At 46.1% G+C, this 14,911-nt stretch overlaps 1 protein-coding gene across 5 annotated transcripts in view; it reads left to right on the top strand.

The window, feature by feature from the left end:
- CLPTM1L (CLPTM1 like) overlaps positions 1 to 14,911 on the top strand; it is a 699,988-nt gene that overhangs the window by 351,589 nt on the left and 333,488 nt on the right. For all 5 annotated transcript variants that reach the window (XM_068236456.1, XM_068236455.1, XM_068236457.1 and 2 more), the window contains 2 exons: positions 5,191 to 5,256; positions 5,345 to 5,395. In XM_068236456.1, coding sequence (XP_068092557.1) covers positions 5,191 to 5,256; positions 5,345 to 5,395 — 117 coding nt within the window. The remainder of the gene's footprint in view (positions 1 to 5,190; positions 5,257 to 5,344; positions 5,396 to 14,911) is intronic.

The following is a 14,911-nucleotide window of genomic DNA, read 5'->3' as shown; positions in this document are numbered from 1 at the left end:
GGCTGAACGGATTTGAATGAAATTTGCCACACACATAGTACATTACCTGGAATAAAGTATAGGATACTTTTTATTCCCATAACCAAAAAGTGGGTGGAGACAAATACAAATTTAACTGGTAAAATGTAAACTGCAGCCATTCTTACACTGTTAATGGTAGGGTTCTCAAACTTTGCATAGTTGGTCGATAGGTGACTAGGAATAATATTCAGAAAAGTAGGTGGAGCCTATAAAAGCCAATCAAAATTCAGCTATTGATTTTAAAGGGGAATATTTACATTGCTGCCATTCTTGCACTGTTAACGGCACAAGCCTCAAACCTGGTACAGTTGGTCATTGGGTGACTAGTGTTCAAATTGAGAAGGGGGTGGAGCCACAAACAGCCTATCAGATTTGTTTCATTCAAATGCAAATTATTGATGCCAAACACAGCAAAGCTCACAAACTTGGTAATTGATTAATTGTGTGTTAGGGTTGGGAAAAGTGGGCGCAGCCAAAATCAGCCAGATACATAACCAGACAACAACCGAGTCATCCGTGGGTGGAGACAAAATACAAATTTCACTGGGAAAATGTAAACAGCAGCCATTCTTACACTGTTAATGGTAGAGTTCTCAAACTTTGCACAGTTGGTTACTGGATGACTGGGATTAATATTCAGAAAAGTGGGTGGAGCCTAGAAAAGCCAATCAAAATTCACCTATTGATTTTTAAGTGGAATATTTCATTGCTGCCATTCTTGCACTGTTAATGGCGCAAACCTGGTACAGTTGGTTATTGGGTGACTGGGGTTTACATTGATAAAAGGGGGTGGAGCCAGAAACAGCCAATCTGATTTGTTTCATGTTTTGATTATTATTGATGCCAAAGACTGCAAAGCTCACAAACTTGGTCATTGAGTAATTGCGTGTTAGGGTTAGGAAAAGTGGGCACAGCCAAATACATAAGCGGGCAATGCCGGGTCATCAGTGGGCAGAGACAAATACTAATTTCACTGATAAACTGTAAACTGCAGCTGTTCTTACACTGTTAATGGTAGGGCTGTCAAACTTTGCATAATTGGTCACTGGGCAACTGGGGTTAATATTCAGAAAAGTGGGTGGAGCCTACAAAAGCCAATCAAAATTCACCTATTGATTTTCAAGGAGAATATGTAGTTGCTGCCATTCTTGCACTGTTAATGGCACAAGCCTTAAACCTGGTACAGTTGGTCATTGGGTGACTGGGGTTCAAATTCAGAAACAGGGGTGGAGCCACAAACAGCCAATCAGATTTGTTTCATTTCAATGCAAATTATTGATGCCAAAGACCGCAAAGCTCACAAACTTGTCATTGAGTAATTGTGTGTTAGGGTTAGAAAAAGTTGGCGGAGCCAACACCAGCCAAATACATACCCAGGCAATGTCTGGACATCAGTGGGTGGAGAAAAATACAAATTTAATTGGCAAAATGTAAACTGCAGCCATTCTTACACTGTTAATGGTAGGGTTCTCAAACTTTGCACAGTTGGTCACTGGGTGACAGGGATTCATATTCAGAAAAGTGAGTGGAGCTTACAAAAGCCAATCAAAATCCACCTATTGATTTTCAAGGGGAATATTTAATTGCTGCCATTCTTGCACTGGTAATGACACAAGCCTCTTGCACTATTAATCACCTGTACCTGGTACAGTTCTCCATTGGTTGATTGGAGTTCAAATTCAGAAAAGGGGTGGAGCCACAGCAATCAGATTTATTTTATTTCAATGCAAATTATTGATGCCAAAGACCGCAAAGCTCACACACTTGGTCATTAACCACCTGAGCGGTCTGGACGAGCTGAGCTCGTCCAACACCGCCGGAGGTCGCCGCTCAGGCCCTGCTGGGCCGATTTTAATCAAATAAAGTGCAGCACACGCAGCCGGCACTTTGCCAGCCGCGTGTGCTGCCTGATCGCCGCCGCTCTGCGGCGATTCGCCGCGAGCAGCGGCGAAAGAGGGCCCCCCTAGCCGCCTGAGCCCTGCGCAGCCGGAACAAAAAGTTCCGGCCAGCGCTAAGGGCTGGATCGGAGGCGGCTGACGTCAGGACGTCGGCTGACGTCGATGACGTCACTCCGCTCGTCGCTATGGCGACGATATAAGCAAAACAAGGAAGGCCGCTCATTGCGGCCTTCCTTGTTTATTCTGGGCGCCGGAGACGATCGGAAGATCGCCTCCGGAGCGCCCTCTAGTGGGCTTTCATGCAGCCAACTTTCAGTTGGCTGCATGAAATAGTTTTTTTTTTATTTGAAAAAAACCCTCCCGCAGCCACCCTGGCGATTTAATCAGAACGCCAGGGTGGTTAAGTAATTGAGTAATTGTGTGTTAGGGTTAGAAAAAAAAGTTGGCAGAGCCAACACTGGTCAAATACATACCCGGGCAACGCCGGGCCACCAGCTAGTTTTAAATAATTTTATTCAGTTCAGTTTAAAGATAACCAGAGGTGAAAATAGTAGTAGAACTGATACTTACCCAGGGCTTCCTCCCACCCCATAAACACGTGTGAGTCCCTCGCTGTCCTCCTGCGGTCTGCTGTTCAGCCGCGATCAGCCCCGGTAACTTTCACAGTCACGTCAATCCAGGTCTACTGTGCATGCGCAGTAGGTCCGCGTATGCTCAGAAGACTTAGACTGGACGCAACTGAGTAAGTTACAGGGGCTGATCGCGGCTGGACGGCAAGGGACTCGCACGTGTTTATGGGGCGGGAGGAAGCCCCAGTATATCGGTTCTACTACTATTTTCAACTCCGAGTTTCTTTAAACTATTGCCAGGCTGGTGGCTTACGTCCATCGAGTTCTGGCTGATCTCGATGGACATATGTCTTTTTTAACCCAAATAACTGTGTACCTGTGGTGGTATGCTTATCTGAGTGGTGGTACTTAAATCCTGCAATCAACCCATATACTTTCGATTCACACCTGACAGAAATCAGAGATAGAATGCATCCCTGTTAACCACCTGAGCGGTCTGGACGAGCTCAGCTCGTCCAACACCGCCGGAGGCTGCCGCTCAGGCCCTGCTGGGCCGATTTTAATGAAATAAAAAGCAGCACACGCAGCCGGCACTTTGCCAGCCGCGTGTGCTGCCTGATCGCCGAAAGAGGGTCCCCCCAGCCGCCCGAGCCCAGCGTAGCCGGAACAAACAGTTCCGGCCAGCGCTAAGGGCTGGATCGGAGGCGGCTGACGTCCATGACGTCACTCCGCTCGTCGCCATGGCGATGAGGTAAGCAAAACACGGAAGGCCGCTCATTGCGGCCTTCCGTGTTACTTCTGGCTGCCGGAGGCGATCGGAAGAACGCCTCCGGAGCGCCCTCTAGTGGGCTTTCATGCAGCCAACTTTCAGTTGGCTGCATGGAATAGTTTTTTTTTTATTTAAAAAAAACCCTCCCGCAGCCGTCCTGGCGATTTAATCACAACGCCAGGGTGGTTAAATTGAGATCTGAGTTTTAACCTTGAAGCAAACTTCAAAAAGTACAAACTCCATGAAGTCAATATCCTGGATAGGATCCCAGGACTTTTTATGGCATGTCTTGGTTAACTTAAATCGCCAGTGATTAGTTTTATCTGGAGCAAGTCCAGGATTAAGTTTAGATATCTACTACTTCAAAGTATATCGGAGGGCTGACATTACCCTCCTTCCATAAATACTTTACTGCTGTGCAAATACAGCAACTTGCTAACTGGTTCACAGGCAATGGGGATTGTAACCCTGAAACTTATGGGTATCCATACAAAATTGGAATAAATAACTTTGCGCTGGACGTTTTATGATGCCATGCGCTGGGACATCGACAGCGGCACACAATGGTGCGCCAAGCAATATTGCTCTGTGGTTGACAAACTACCTGAAGCTGAAGGGTTTAGAATACTACACTCTACTCTGCTACATTTAAACAATCCATTTCAATTTCAGGTTTTGAGGCAATAAAACATGAAAAAATGCCAAGGCGGGTGAATACTTTTGCAAGGCAGAGTAGGTGGGTGCGAAGGGATGATACTGTATTAGAGGCAGAGGAGTAGCATGACAGCCAGGCAATTTGCATTGTTTAAAAGGCAATACAGATGTTAGCCTCCATATTCCTTTCACTTCCGGTGTGCTTTAACCTCCCTGGCGGTATGATACCTTCTGATTTTAGGGTCTAAAAGCGGTACAATTTTTCCATGCGCTTTTAAACCCTAAAATCATGAAAAAAATCATACCAGCAGACAGTTTGCAGCAGCCCCAGCAGTCATTCACCTCCCTGGGCTCCTGCGCTACAGTTTTCCCTCCTTCTTCCGGGTGGCGCTGCAACTCTAAAAGGAGATTGCCGACTGTCATCATGACTACCGATGGCGATCTCACTAGGGAGAAGCAGAGCCTCAGAGGAGCGGAAGAAGAATGGTGACCAACGTCGGGATTCCCCGAGAGGTCAGTTGAAGCGCCCGTTGCACGTAATGCTCTGCATAGAGCCTCCGGCAGCTGCCCCGAGTGCAGGTGGGTGTACTGCTCTGAGCTGCGTTTTTCTGCCCCGACTGTAGCTTTGGGTTACCGCCAAGGAGGTTAAACATCCTAAATGTAAGTGAGGAGAAGTAATAAAGGTGCAGCCAATTGCTTAGCTAAGATATTTTGGTTATGCACGTATCTCTTATTGAACTTCAAACAGGGAGCGCCTTTTTTATTCTGCTCCTTTCGTTCCCTTCTCTGACCTGTTTTACAAATGTCTTTTTGCAGATGGCAACATACCTGATGTTATGACATTTTATCAGAATTTTTTGACTTGTGCTCCTCCACGTGGTTTTTCACTACAGCGCAAGTACAACTGCATGTTAATTTATTTTACTGATGGAAAACCTATTCTTGTTATTATTTTAATAATGAGAAAAGGTTTAAAAAGTTATGCATTTTCACACTGTGCACCCAAATTAACACACACCTCTTTTTAATGTATGTCCGAGAGGTTCCATCAAGTAAGCGCTGTCACTCCTCTTACTTTAGTTTCACTTGTATTTTCAACAAATGGCAGTCTACGGTATATTGATCTGGAACTACTGTATTGAATGGTTTGGCTGTAGTTTTCACAGAATATATAACTTATTGCGCTATCATTTTTCATCATTGCTCTGATTGATTGTTTTAATCAGTTTCAGGGTGGATACATTCAGTTTTTTTTGTTTTGTTTTATTTTTCATGTCAGGTCTGGAAAGTCAAGAAAGCTTTAAAAATAAGTTTCCAACTGAGCGGTCTGATTCCTGTAATCAAGGTAAGTTGTTGAAAAATATTTTTTTCAACAAATATTTTTCCATAATCTACAATGACTTCCTTTGACTAATATTTTTCTTGCTTTGTAGTTTGGAACCTGTAGTGAATCTGAAAGAAAAACTGAAGAATATGATACACAGGTACAAATTATTTTCAAACTGTAATTTTTGATCATATAAAAAGGTTTTTTGTTTTTCTACACTCAAAAAGCATATGAAATTTTCTGCAAGCTGCAGAGGAAAATTTTAACAAATTGACTTTGCAGTCCTTTATTCCATTCAAAACTAACACGCACACCATTTACTTCTGTGGAAAAGTGGGTACACCTTTCATTCAAATACCTAAAATTCCACACTTGGCATAAGCTGTCTCAAGGCATTTTTTCTAACTTTAGCATTGAGAAAAATGGTTTAATTGGCTCCAAAGTAAAATAAAATCTTAATTTCAAAATGTGCAAGTGGATGAAAATCCTTCAAATCTGAGTGGCGATACTTAGATCCTGTATACTCTCCATTTACACCTTACAGAGATCGGAGCTAGAATGCAGAATGTTTTTAACTGTGTGACAGCATCTCTCTTAAATTGAGACCTGAGTTTTAACCTTGGAGGAAACTTAAAGTACAAACTCCATGTCCTGGATAGGATTTTGAAGTTACCAAAATGTTTAGGGTCATTGCTATATGTATAAAATCCATTTTCAGCTCAGGTGGTCGAACATTATCTCCAAGCACCTTCTAGTATATTATTATTATTTAGTATTTATATTGTGCCGACATCTTCCACAGTGCTGTGCAGAGTATATTGTCTTGTCACTTTAACTGTCCCTCAGAGGGGCTCACAATCTAATCCCTACCATAGTCCTACGTCTTTGTATGTTTCGTGTAGTGTATGTTTTGTAGTCTAGGGCCAATTTATGGGGAAGCCAATTAACTTAAGGTATCTGGACACTTGATAAGTTGACATGCTTCCCATCCTTTTTAACTGAAGCATAGGTAATTTGTAGTTTTAGCAGTATCATTTTGTGGGAAAAAATAGATTCTTTACATGTGAAAATATTCATACAAATTCTCATTTACCTCCTGGGGACCACCCATAGTAAATCCTACATCCTGTTTGTGGTTGTTACAACCTGACAGGGCATAGGATTTGCAGGCCTACTGCGGCACACTCTAGTTGCGATACCGCACATACATTTGACAGCTGACATTTCCCACACTGATCCGGAGCAAAGCTGATTGGCTCCTGATCACCTAATCACTATGATCACCAGTGATCTGCCTCTAGTGTCAAGTTACCCAGGACCCAGCACATGCAGCAGTACGAGACTGAATGCTGCATTGAGTGAAGGGGGGAGCTGCTTGTCCCTGGAACTAGGGGATGTGATTAATACTTACCGCAGCATCGCTTCTTGCTGCTTACGTCTTCATATGGGGATGAGATACGGACCACTAGACACCAGGGAAGCTTATGGGGATCCACTAGACACCAGATAAACCTATAGTATGCCCACTAGACAGATACAATCGGGCTCTGGTATTTTTGCCTTAGCCAGAACAAAGAGCCGCTAGTGTGCCTGCACATGATCGTGGTAGGTAAATATTTAACTTGCCGCTGTTCAGGGAGTCAAAACACTGGATTGCCGGGAAACCGGAGGACGGGGGAAGCCTTGTTAGGATCCAGGGGCTTCCCCCTCCCGAGGTAAGTTTCTCCCAGAGGGTTGTTTTTTTTTTACCTTACAGATCCTCTTTAAGCACTTCCCATCTTGACCTTTTTTTTTTTCTTCCTTATGTTTTTTTCTGCATTCTTTTTTTATTGAAAGAATAAACAAATGTAAACATAGCTATTCAAAACAAGCCGTAGAGCATACAAATTTCAAAAATGTCAGTATGTACAGCAAGCAAATCAAGAAGCAATTTTATTATCCACAATCTCTCTCCCCTTTATACTGTAACTCCTCACTAGTTTCCAGATACCAACCAACCCGCAATCTCAGAATCAGAATCATATTTATTTCGGCAAGTACAACGGGGGGTTGTACCCGGAATTATTTTTGGCTCGACAGGGTCGGAGATGGTACAAACACATACATGCAAACTGTGACCATTACAATGGAGGACTGTATCCAGCACATCCATCACACAGAAACAGTCTTTACTCCTCACAGGCTATAATCCTGTGACTGAAATCTCTTCAGAATGATAGAAAGCAGAAATATAGCATGAAAAACTGTGTAAATAACCCATCAGCTGCACCTGTGTCTCTCTCTCTGCCTAACACAGGCGTTTAAGCATGCAAAAGTAGGAATATACCGTATTTTCCGCCGTATAAGACGCACTTTTTCTCCCCCAAAAATGAGGAGAAAAAGTCCCTGCGTCTTATACGGCAAATGCAGGGAATCCCCGACTTACGAACACCCGCCGTTACGAACCGCCGCTACGTCGGGGATTCCCTGCATTTAACTACCTGCTGTGTGGTCTGCTTTCTGTCAATTCTGTAGGGGCATGTAGGATTGTGCTGCCCCTATGTGTTCCTGGCTCGCGCCCCTGCCTGCTTGTGTCCGCATATGTGCGCCCCCCTCCCCGCAATTGTGCTCTAACCCCCCGCTCGTTTCTGCCACCCTCCCCGCTTGCGTGCACGCTGCCCCCGATATCCAAATAGCCGCCGCAGTCTTACTTTATCAGCGGCTCCCGGGATCGCAGCCCTGTGGTCTCCAGTCTCATCGCTCTAGTGATGGCTCCTGCTGATGACGCGTATTGCAGGAGCCATCACTAGAGCGATGAGACTGGAGACCACAGGGCTGCGATCCCGGGAGCCGCTGATATAGTAAGACTGCTGCGGCTATTTGGATATCGGGGGCAGCGTGCACACAAGCGGGGAGGGTGGCAAAAAGAGCGGGGGGCTAGAGCACAATTGCGGAGAGTGAAGCGCACATATGTGGACACATATGCGGACACAAGCAGGCAGGGGCGCGAGTCAGCGTACCACACGGGGGGGAGCCAGGAACACATAGGGGCAGCACAATCCTACATGCCCCTACAGAATTGACAGAAAGCAGACCACACAGGTAACGGGGACACATGAGGGACAGCTATGTACACATGGGGCCACCTGAGGACACATGGGGACAGCTATGGACACATGGGGGGCACCTGAGGACACATGATGGACAGCTATAGACACATGGGGGGCACCTGAGGACACATGGGAGACAGCTATGGACACATGGGGGGCACCTGAGGACACATGATGGACAGCTATGGACACATGGGGGGCACCTGAGGACACATGGGGGGCACCTGAGGACACATGATGGACAGCTATGGACACATGGGGGGCACCTGAGGACACATTGGGGGGGCGCCTGAGGACACATGGGGGGTGCCTGAGGACACATGGGGGGCACCTGAAGACACATGGGGGCACCTGAGGACACATGGGGGGCACCTGAGGACACATGATGGACAGCTATGGACACATGGGGGGCACCTGAGGACACATGGGGGACAGCTATGGACACATGGGGGGCACCTGAGGACACATGATGGACAGCTATGGACACATGGGGGGCACCTGAGGACACATGTGGGACAGCTAAGGACACATGGGGGACAGCTAGGGACACATGGGGGAAAGCTAGGAACACATGGGGGACAGCTAGGGACACATGGGGGACAGCTAGGGACACATGGGGGACAGCTAGGGACACATGGGGGACAGCTACGGACACGGGGACCACACTGGGGACACCTAAGGACACAGGGGGACCACACTGAGGTCCTCTGGGAACACCTGAGGGACACCTGAGGTCACATGGAGGACATTAATTGGGGGAGAACATCTACAAGACGCTCCAGTATATAGACACACCAGGTTTAGTATACATTTTTTTTTTCCCTGGTTTTTGCCCTCTAAACCTGGGTGCGTCTTATATTCCGGAGCGTCTTATACGGCGCGAAATACGGTAGTTAGCCTCCTTCACTTAGATCCTTTCTCTGTAGCTGAAAAATCTCTCAGCTGTTCTCACATGATTTGTGAAAAATCAGCGTGTGGGTCCCCGGTTCGAATCCCAGCCAGGTCAACATTTGCAAGGAGTTTGTATGTTCTACCCGTGTCTGTGGGGGCTTCCTCCGGGCACTCTGATTCCCTCCCAAGTCCCAAAAACATACAGATAAGTTATTTCTCTTCCCCATAAATTGGCTCTAGACTATGATACATGCACTACACAATACATATATAGACATATGACTAAGGTAGGGACTAGATTGTGAGCCCCTCTGAGGGACAGTTAGTGACAAGACAATATACTCTGCACAGCGCTGCGTAATATGTCGGCGCTATATAAATACATACATAAATATACAACCTTTCAGGTGTTCTAATACCACAGTGTCAATATCAAATAGGCATTTTTTCTGAGCTTGAACAAAAAGAGAGCAATAGCAGCATAGGGGGCGATATACAGGCTGGGAACGCGAACAATCACTCGCGTTCCCCTTGCCTGTCGGCCGGTGACGGCCACACCGGAAGTGTTCGCCGGCGGGTCCAGAGGCATCGGACCGGAGCTGCGAGGGCACCGATCGGCTGCAGGGGGCTGAGGGATGCCCCAGGTGAGTTTATCTCATTTTTTTTTTTGCCTTTAGGTTATCTTTAAGGGGTGTGGTCCTGGTCAAGACAATCTCCTGAACTCCAAACTGAATGTCAGAATGGGAAAGAAAGGTGTTTTAAACAATTTTGAGCGTGGCACGGTTGTTGGTGCCAGATGGGCCGGTCTGAGTATTTCACAATTTGCTTAGTTGGATTTTCACGCAAAGTTGGACAATCGAAGACTGGAAAAATGTTGCCTGGTCTGATGAGTCTCGATAGAGTCAAAATTTGGCGTAAACAGAATGAGAACATGGATCCATCATGCCTTGTTACCACTGTGTAGGCTGCTGGTGGTGGTGTAACAGTGTAGGGGATGTTTTCTTGGCATACTTTAGGCCCCTTATTGCCAATTGGGCATCGTTTAAATGCCACGGGCTACCGGAGCATTGTTTCTGACCATGTCCATCCCTTCATGACCACCATGTAACCATCCTTTGATGGCTACTTCCAGCAGGATAATGCACCATGTCACAAGCTTGAATCATTTCAAATTGGTTTCTTGAACATGACAATGAGTTCACTGTACTAAAATGGCCCCCACAGTCACCAGCTCTCAAACCAATAGAGCATCTTTGGGATGTGATGGAACGGGAGCTTCGTGTCCTGGATGTGCATCCCACAAACCTCCATCAACTGCAAGATGCTCTCCTATCAATATGGGCCAACATTTCCAAAGAATGCTTTCAGCACCTTATTGAAACAATGCCACGTAGAATTAACCCTTTTGGCGGTTAATTGTGGAGGTTTTTTAAGCCTAATTTTTTTTTTATCATGTAGCTAGCCTAGCACTAGCTACATGATTCCCCCTTCCCTGCAGCCTCCCTCCGATCGCCGCCGGCAATCAAGCCCATCCGGAAATCCCGGTCTAAACGGGATTTCCTTCTGGGCTTCCCCGTCGCCGGAAGCCCCGTGGCGACGAATGGAGTGACGTCATCGACGTCGTGACTTCACAGGGAGTCCCGTCCACCCCATAGCACAGCCTGGTGGCGATTGGCCAGGCTGCGCAAGGGGTATGCGAGGGGGCCCCCTGTATTGCGTCGGGTAGCGGCGCATCGGCGGCGATCGACCCGAACACGCGGCAAGCAAATTGCTTGCTGCGTGTTCTAAAAAAAATAATTATGAAAATCGGCCCAGCAGTGAGCTCGGGGTTACTGCCAAGAAGGTTAAGGCAGTTCTGAAGGCGAAAGGGGGTCAAACACCGTATTAGTATGGTGTTCCTAATAATCCTTTAGGTGAGTGTATGTCTCGGCTCAGACCTGGCTTTCCACATACAATTTGAAAGACCTATATTAAATCCACAGCAGCTCTGGGGCACTCACACCAGTTTTGTGACTATACAGTTTTTTCCCACTAGAGGACTGCAGCCTCTGAGTGGGTATTTGGGAGACATTTCTTGGCCATTTTATAACCTTTTTTGTATTCTTTGTAGTCTGCGTCGTGCTTATATGTATGTTAGTTTGATATGTAATTTATACGTAATTTAGGATTAAAATGATTTTTACATGCACCCAAGAGTCAGCTATTCCTTTGTGCTGTTGCTATTTATCTTGCTGACATGGTGCATGCAAGAATCTATATGAAAGATTATTTATCTATGTGTGCCTTTTCAACATAATTGATTTGTTCATTTTCTGCCTAGCCCCCTATTTATTTTGTTTTATTTCATAATTTTGGGGTTCTAGCCCCTGGGTGCTAAGGCAGATAGGCTAAAAAATCTTTCTTAGGTGACAGTAGTATGGTCATATACACACAATTTCGATCTCTCTCTCTCTCTCTCTCTCTCTATTCATCCAGCAGAGGTGACATGTTGCAGTGGGAGGTCATTGTCCAGCAGGTTGGTAAGGAGTGCATTAGGGCTAGGGAGACGAAGGGAGTTATACAGATTATCAGTGCAGGTTTTAGGAGACTTGAGAGACTTTATGAACAGAAGTCTAGGATCTGGTGGAATGTTAAATATAATCGGGATTATTTGAATAAACAAAAGGTCCCACAGTGGCTTCGAATACAGATCTTCCCCTATAGGTGTGATTAAACTGAGAACTTTAAAAAGAGGTGGGAGGAAAATTTTGAGGCATGTTCTAAGGTTAGCCTCACATTGATGCAGGAGCTAGAGGAAGAGGACCTCAAAAGTGTTGATATAAAGATAAAAGAATCTTTGGAATCTGAAAAATCATACTTTGTTTAATAGTAGAAGTGAAAAACTAAAAAAAACATTGAGAAATATAACCGTGATATTGTGACTAGAAGGGACAATAAATTTGAAAAAGACAAGGCCGCTTATCGGTTTGGCTACGCCTATAGGTGGAATAAGAACAAGAAACCCTTTGAAGAGAAGGGTCCTAAACCACAGGCACCAAAACCATTGGATGCTGTGCCTACCGGCACTCCCTCTTCGAGTGCGCCTGAAGACTCAGGTTCAAAAGTAGTCAAAATTCTTTGCCTCAATCAGTCACAAGTGTAGCTTCATCCAACAGTCGCCCAAATACCAGATCATCTAAGATTGAAACCAAAAAGGATAATAACCAGAATAAAGATAAAAAGAAGCCCCCCATTAACCTCCCTGGCGGTAACCCCGACCTGAGCTCGGGGTAGGGAATTTAACTGTTTTCTTGCCTTTTTAAAGTCCCGCATGTGATCGCTGCTGTGCAGCAGGACTCTAGCTTCTCTCCCTGGCTCTTCCGGCCTGTCTCTGTCTTTCGCCGGCCGCCGGGATCCCAATAGCCCCGCTCTTGTTTCAGGGACGGCGTGACGCCATCGGCCACATTTTTAAAGTTGCCCTGAAGATGAGCTCAGGGCAGACTGGAAAGAAAGCGAAATGCACACTGTGTGTGGACTATATATATGATGCATGTGCAGTGTATTCAGATATGTTCACGTATATTATACACCTGCAGGAGCAGCTCTACATAGCCTAATGTCTGATCAGTGCCTACAATTAGGTCACATCACATACCTATACCTGGCTGGGAAGGACATCTAGTGTGTGTTTGTGTGTGTGTAAATATAAATATATATATATATACATATATATATATATATATATATATATATATATATATATATATATATATATATATATATATAAATAATATATTGTACAGGACTCAAGGGACACGTCCTGGATGGAAGGTATGTTTCCCTTTATTTTCTGCAAGGGTCCTTTTTGGAAACCGGTGTGGACAGGGGAAAAAGTTCAGGGTAGTTTTGGCGACCATTGGTTGCCTTGTTTTGCTTGGTTGCAGGGTCCTGATGCTCAGGAACAGGAGGGAATTAATTGGGTGGGCCTTCCTGTTCCACCCCCAGTCCATTCCTGGTTTTGGAAGCAGCCTTGTCAGGAGATAGGAGTGCTCTGGGAAGGGGGGCGTGGTGCTAGAATATGCAGCAGGTGAGCTGCTAGCTGGATGGATGTTTGGTTAACACCAGCATTGCTATTGTTTGCACTTTACCAAAAGAGACGATTTACAAAGTGGACTTTCTATGGACTATGGACTCTGCCAATCGTCTGAAGTAAGCCAATTGCATTTTATGTTCTGTTTGCTGAGAAGAAAGCACTATTTTGTTCATTCGTTTGTGGCTGAGTCCCTAATAAATTAGACTTTCATATAATTTCCTGTCTCCTGCGTGCTAGCTGCAATCCCAGCGCTAACCCCCAACGTCACAACTGGTGGAGGATGTGGGCAAGCAGCATGGCAGAAAAAGTTTTTGTTTATTTTGAAGACTGACATTTAAAGAGACAGTGCTTGTTTAAAGATGGAGGAACTGTTGCATCAGATGGCCAAGGCTACAGTCCAGATACAGCAAAGCATGGTGGTGCAGCAACAGACCACAGAGGCCCAGCTGACAGCCCTAAGAGAGGCCGCCAAAGTTTAGCAGGAAACCATGCAGGCGCAGCTGAGAGCAATAGCGGCTCAGCAAAGCTCCACAAGTGCTCAGCTGGTAGTGTTGCAAGAATCTGCGACTGTGCAGGCAAAGGTTCTAGCTGAGGCAGTGCAGCAGCTTGCTTCAGGGAGGGAATCTGCTGCATTTGCCCATAGCAACCAGGCAACCACTCGAGCCAGCCATTTCCTCCAGAAGATGTCCCCCACTGATGATGTGGAAGCGTTTCTTACTACTTTTGAGAGGACCGCCACGCGCGAGGGATGGCCAAAAGATAAGTAGGCAGGCCTGATAGCCCCCTTCTTGCCTGGAGAACCCCAGAAGGCGTATTATGATCTGGCGCCAGCTGATTCTGTGAACTATGACAAGCTAAAAGCCGAAATCCTCGCATGCCTCGGGGTCTCCACAGCTGTCCGTGCTCAGCGGGTACACCGTTGGACCTATCAGACCACCTTGCCTCCCAGTTCACAGATGTTTGATTTGATTCAGCTAGTGACCAAGTGGTTACAACCTGAAGCCTTGACGGGACCACAGATGGTTGAGCGGGTGGTGGTGGATCGGTATCTGCGCTCCTTACCAGTTGACCTACAATGATGGGTGAGTCATGGCTATCCAAAAACAGCGGAACAGTTGGTCGAGATGGTTGAGAGGTACACCAGGGCTGTTTGGTCAAAGGAAAATCTGCCATTATCACAGAGTCTCACTTTCCCCAAGAATGCGCAACTCATGCCCTCCCAGGAGAAGCCGTCCAGTCCGTCTACATCCCGCCAAGTTGGACCATGTTGGAGGTGTCATGCTTGGGGACACACTAGGGCCCAATGCCCTGTGCAAGAGGAACCTATGCAGTGTAGAGCACTCCGGAAGCTTTCTTTCTTTGCTCACCAAGTGTGCACTGTGCACCCCATTCCTGGACAGGGGCAGTTTGAATGCATGGTGTCAGTTAACCAAGTACCAATCGGGGCACTATTGGACTCTGGAAGTATGGTGACCCTGGTACAAGCCAGTGTACTTGGTGAAATTGGATTTACTTGGTCCTCCAAGTGGTGTATATTCATGGGGACACCCAGTCCTATCCAGTGGTGGCTGTGACTTTCACCACTGACAATGGCACCGTCAAGCATGAGGTTGGAGCGGTA

Source organism: Hyperolius riggenbachi, chromosome 5, assembly GCF_040937935.1.
Source record: "Hyperolius riggenbachi isolate aHypRig1 chromosome 5, aHypRig1.pri, whole genome shotgun sequence".
Classification (NCBI taxonomy): Eukaryota; Metazoa; Chordata; class Amphibia; order Anura; family Hyperoliidae; genus Hyperolius; species Hyperolius riggenbachi.
Note: the sequence above shows the minus strand (reverse complement) of the source record. Positions and strands in the feature narration are given on the sequence as shown.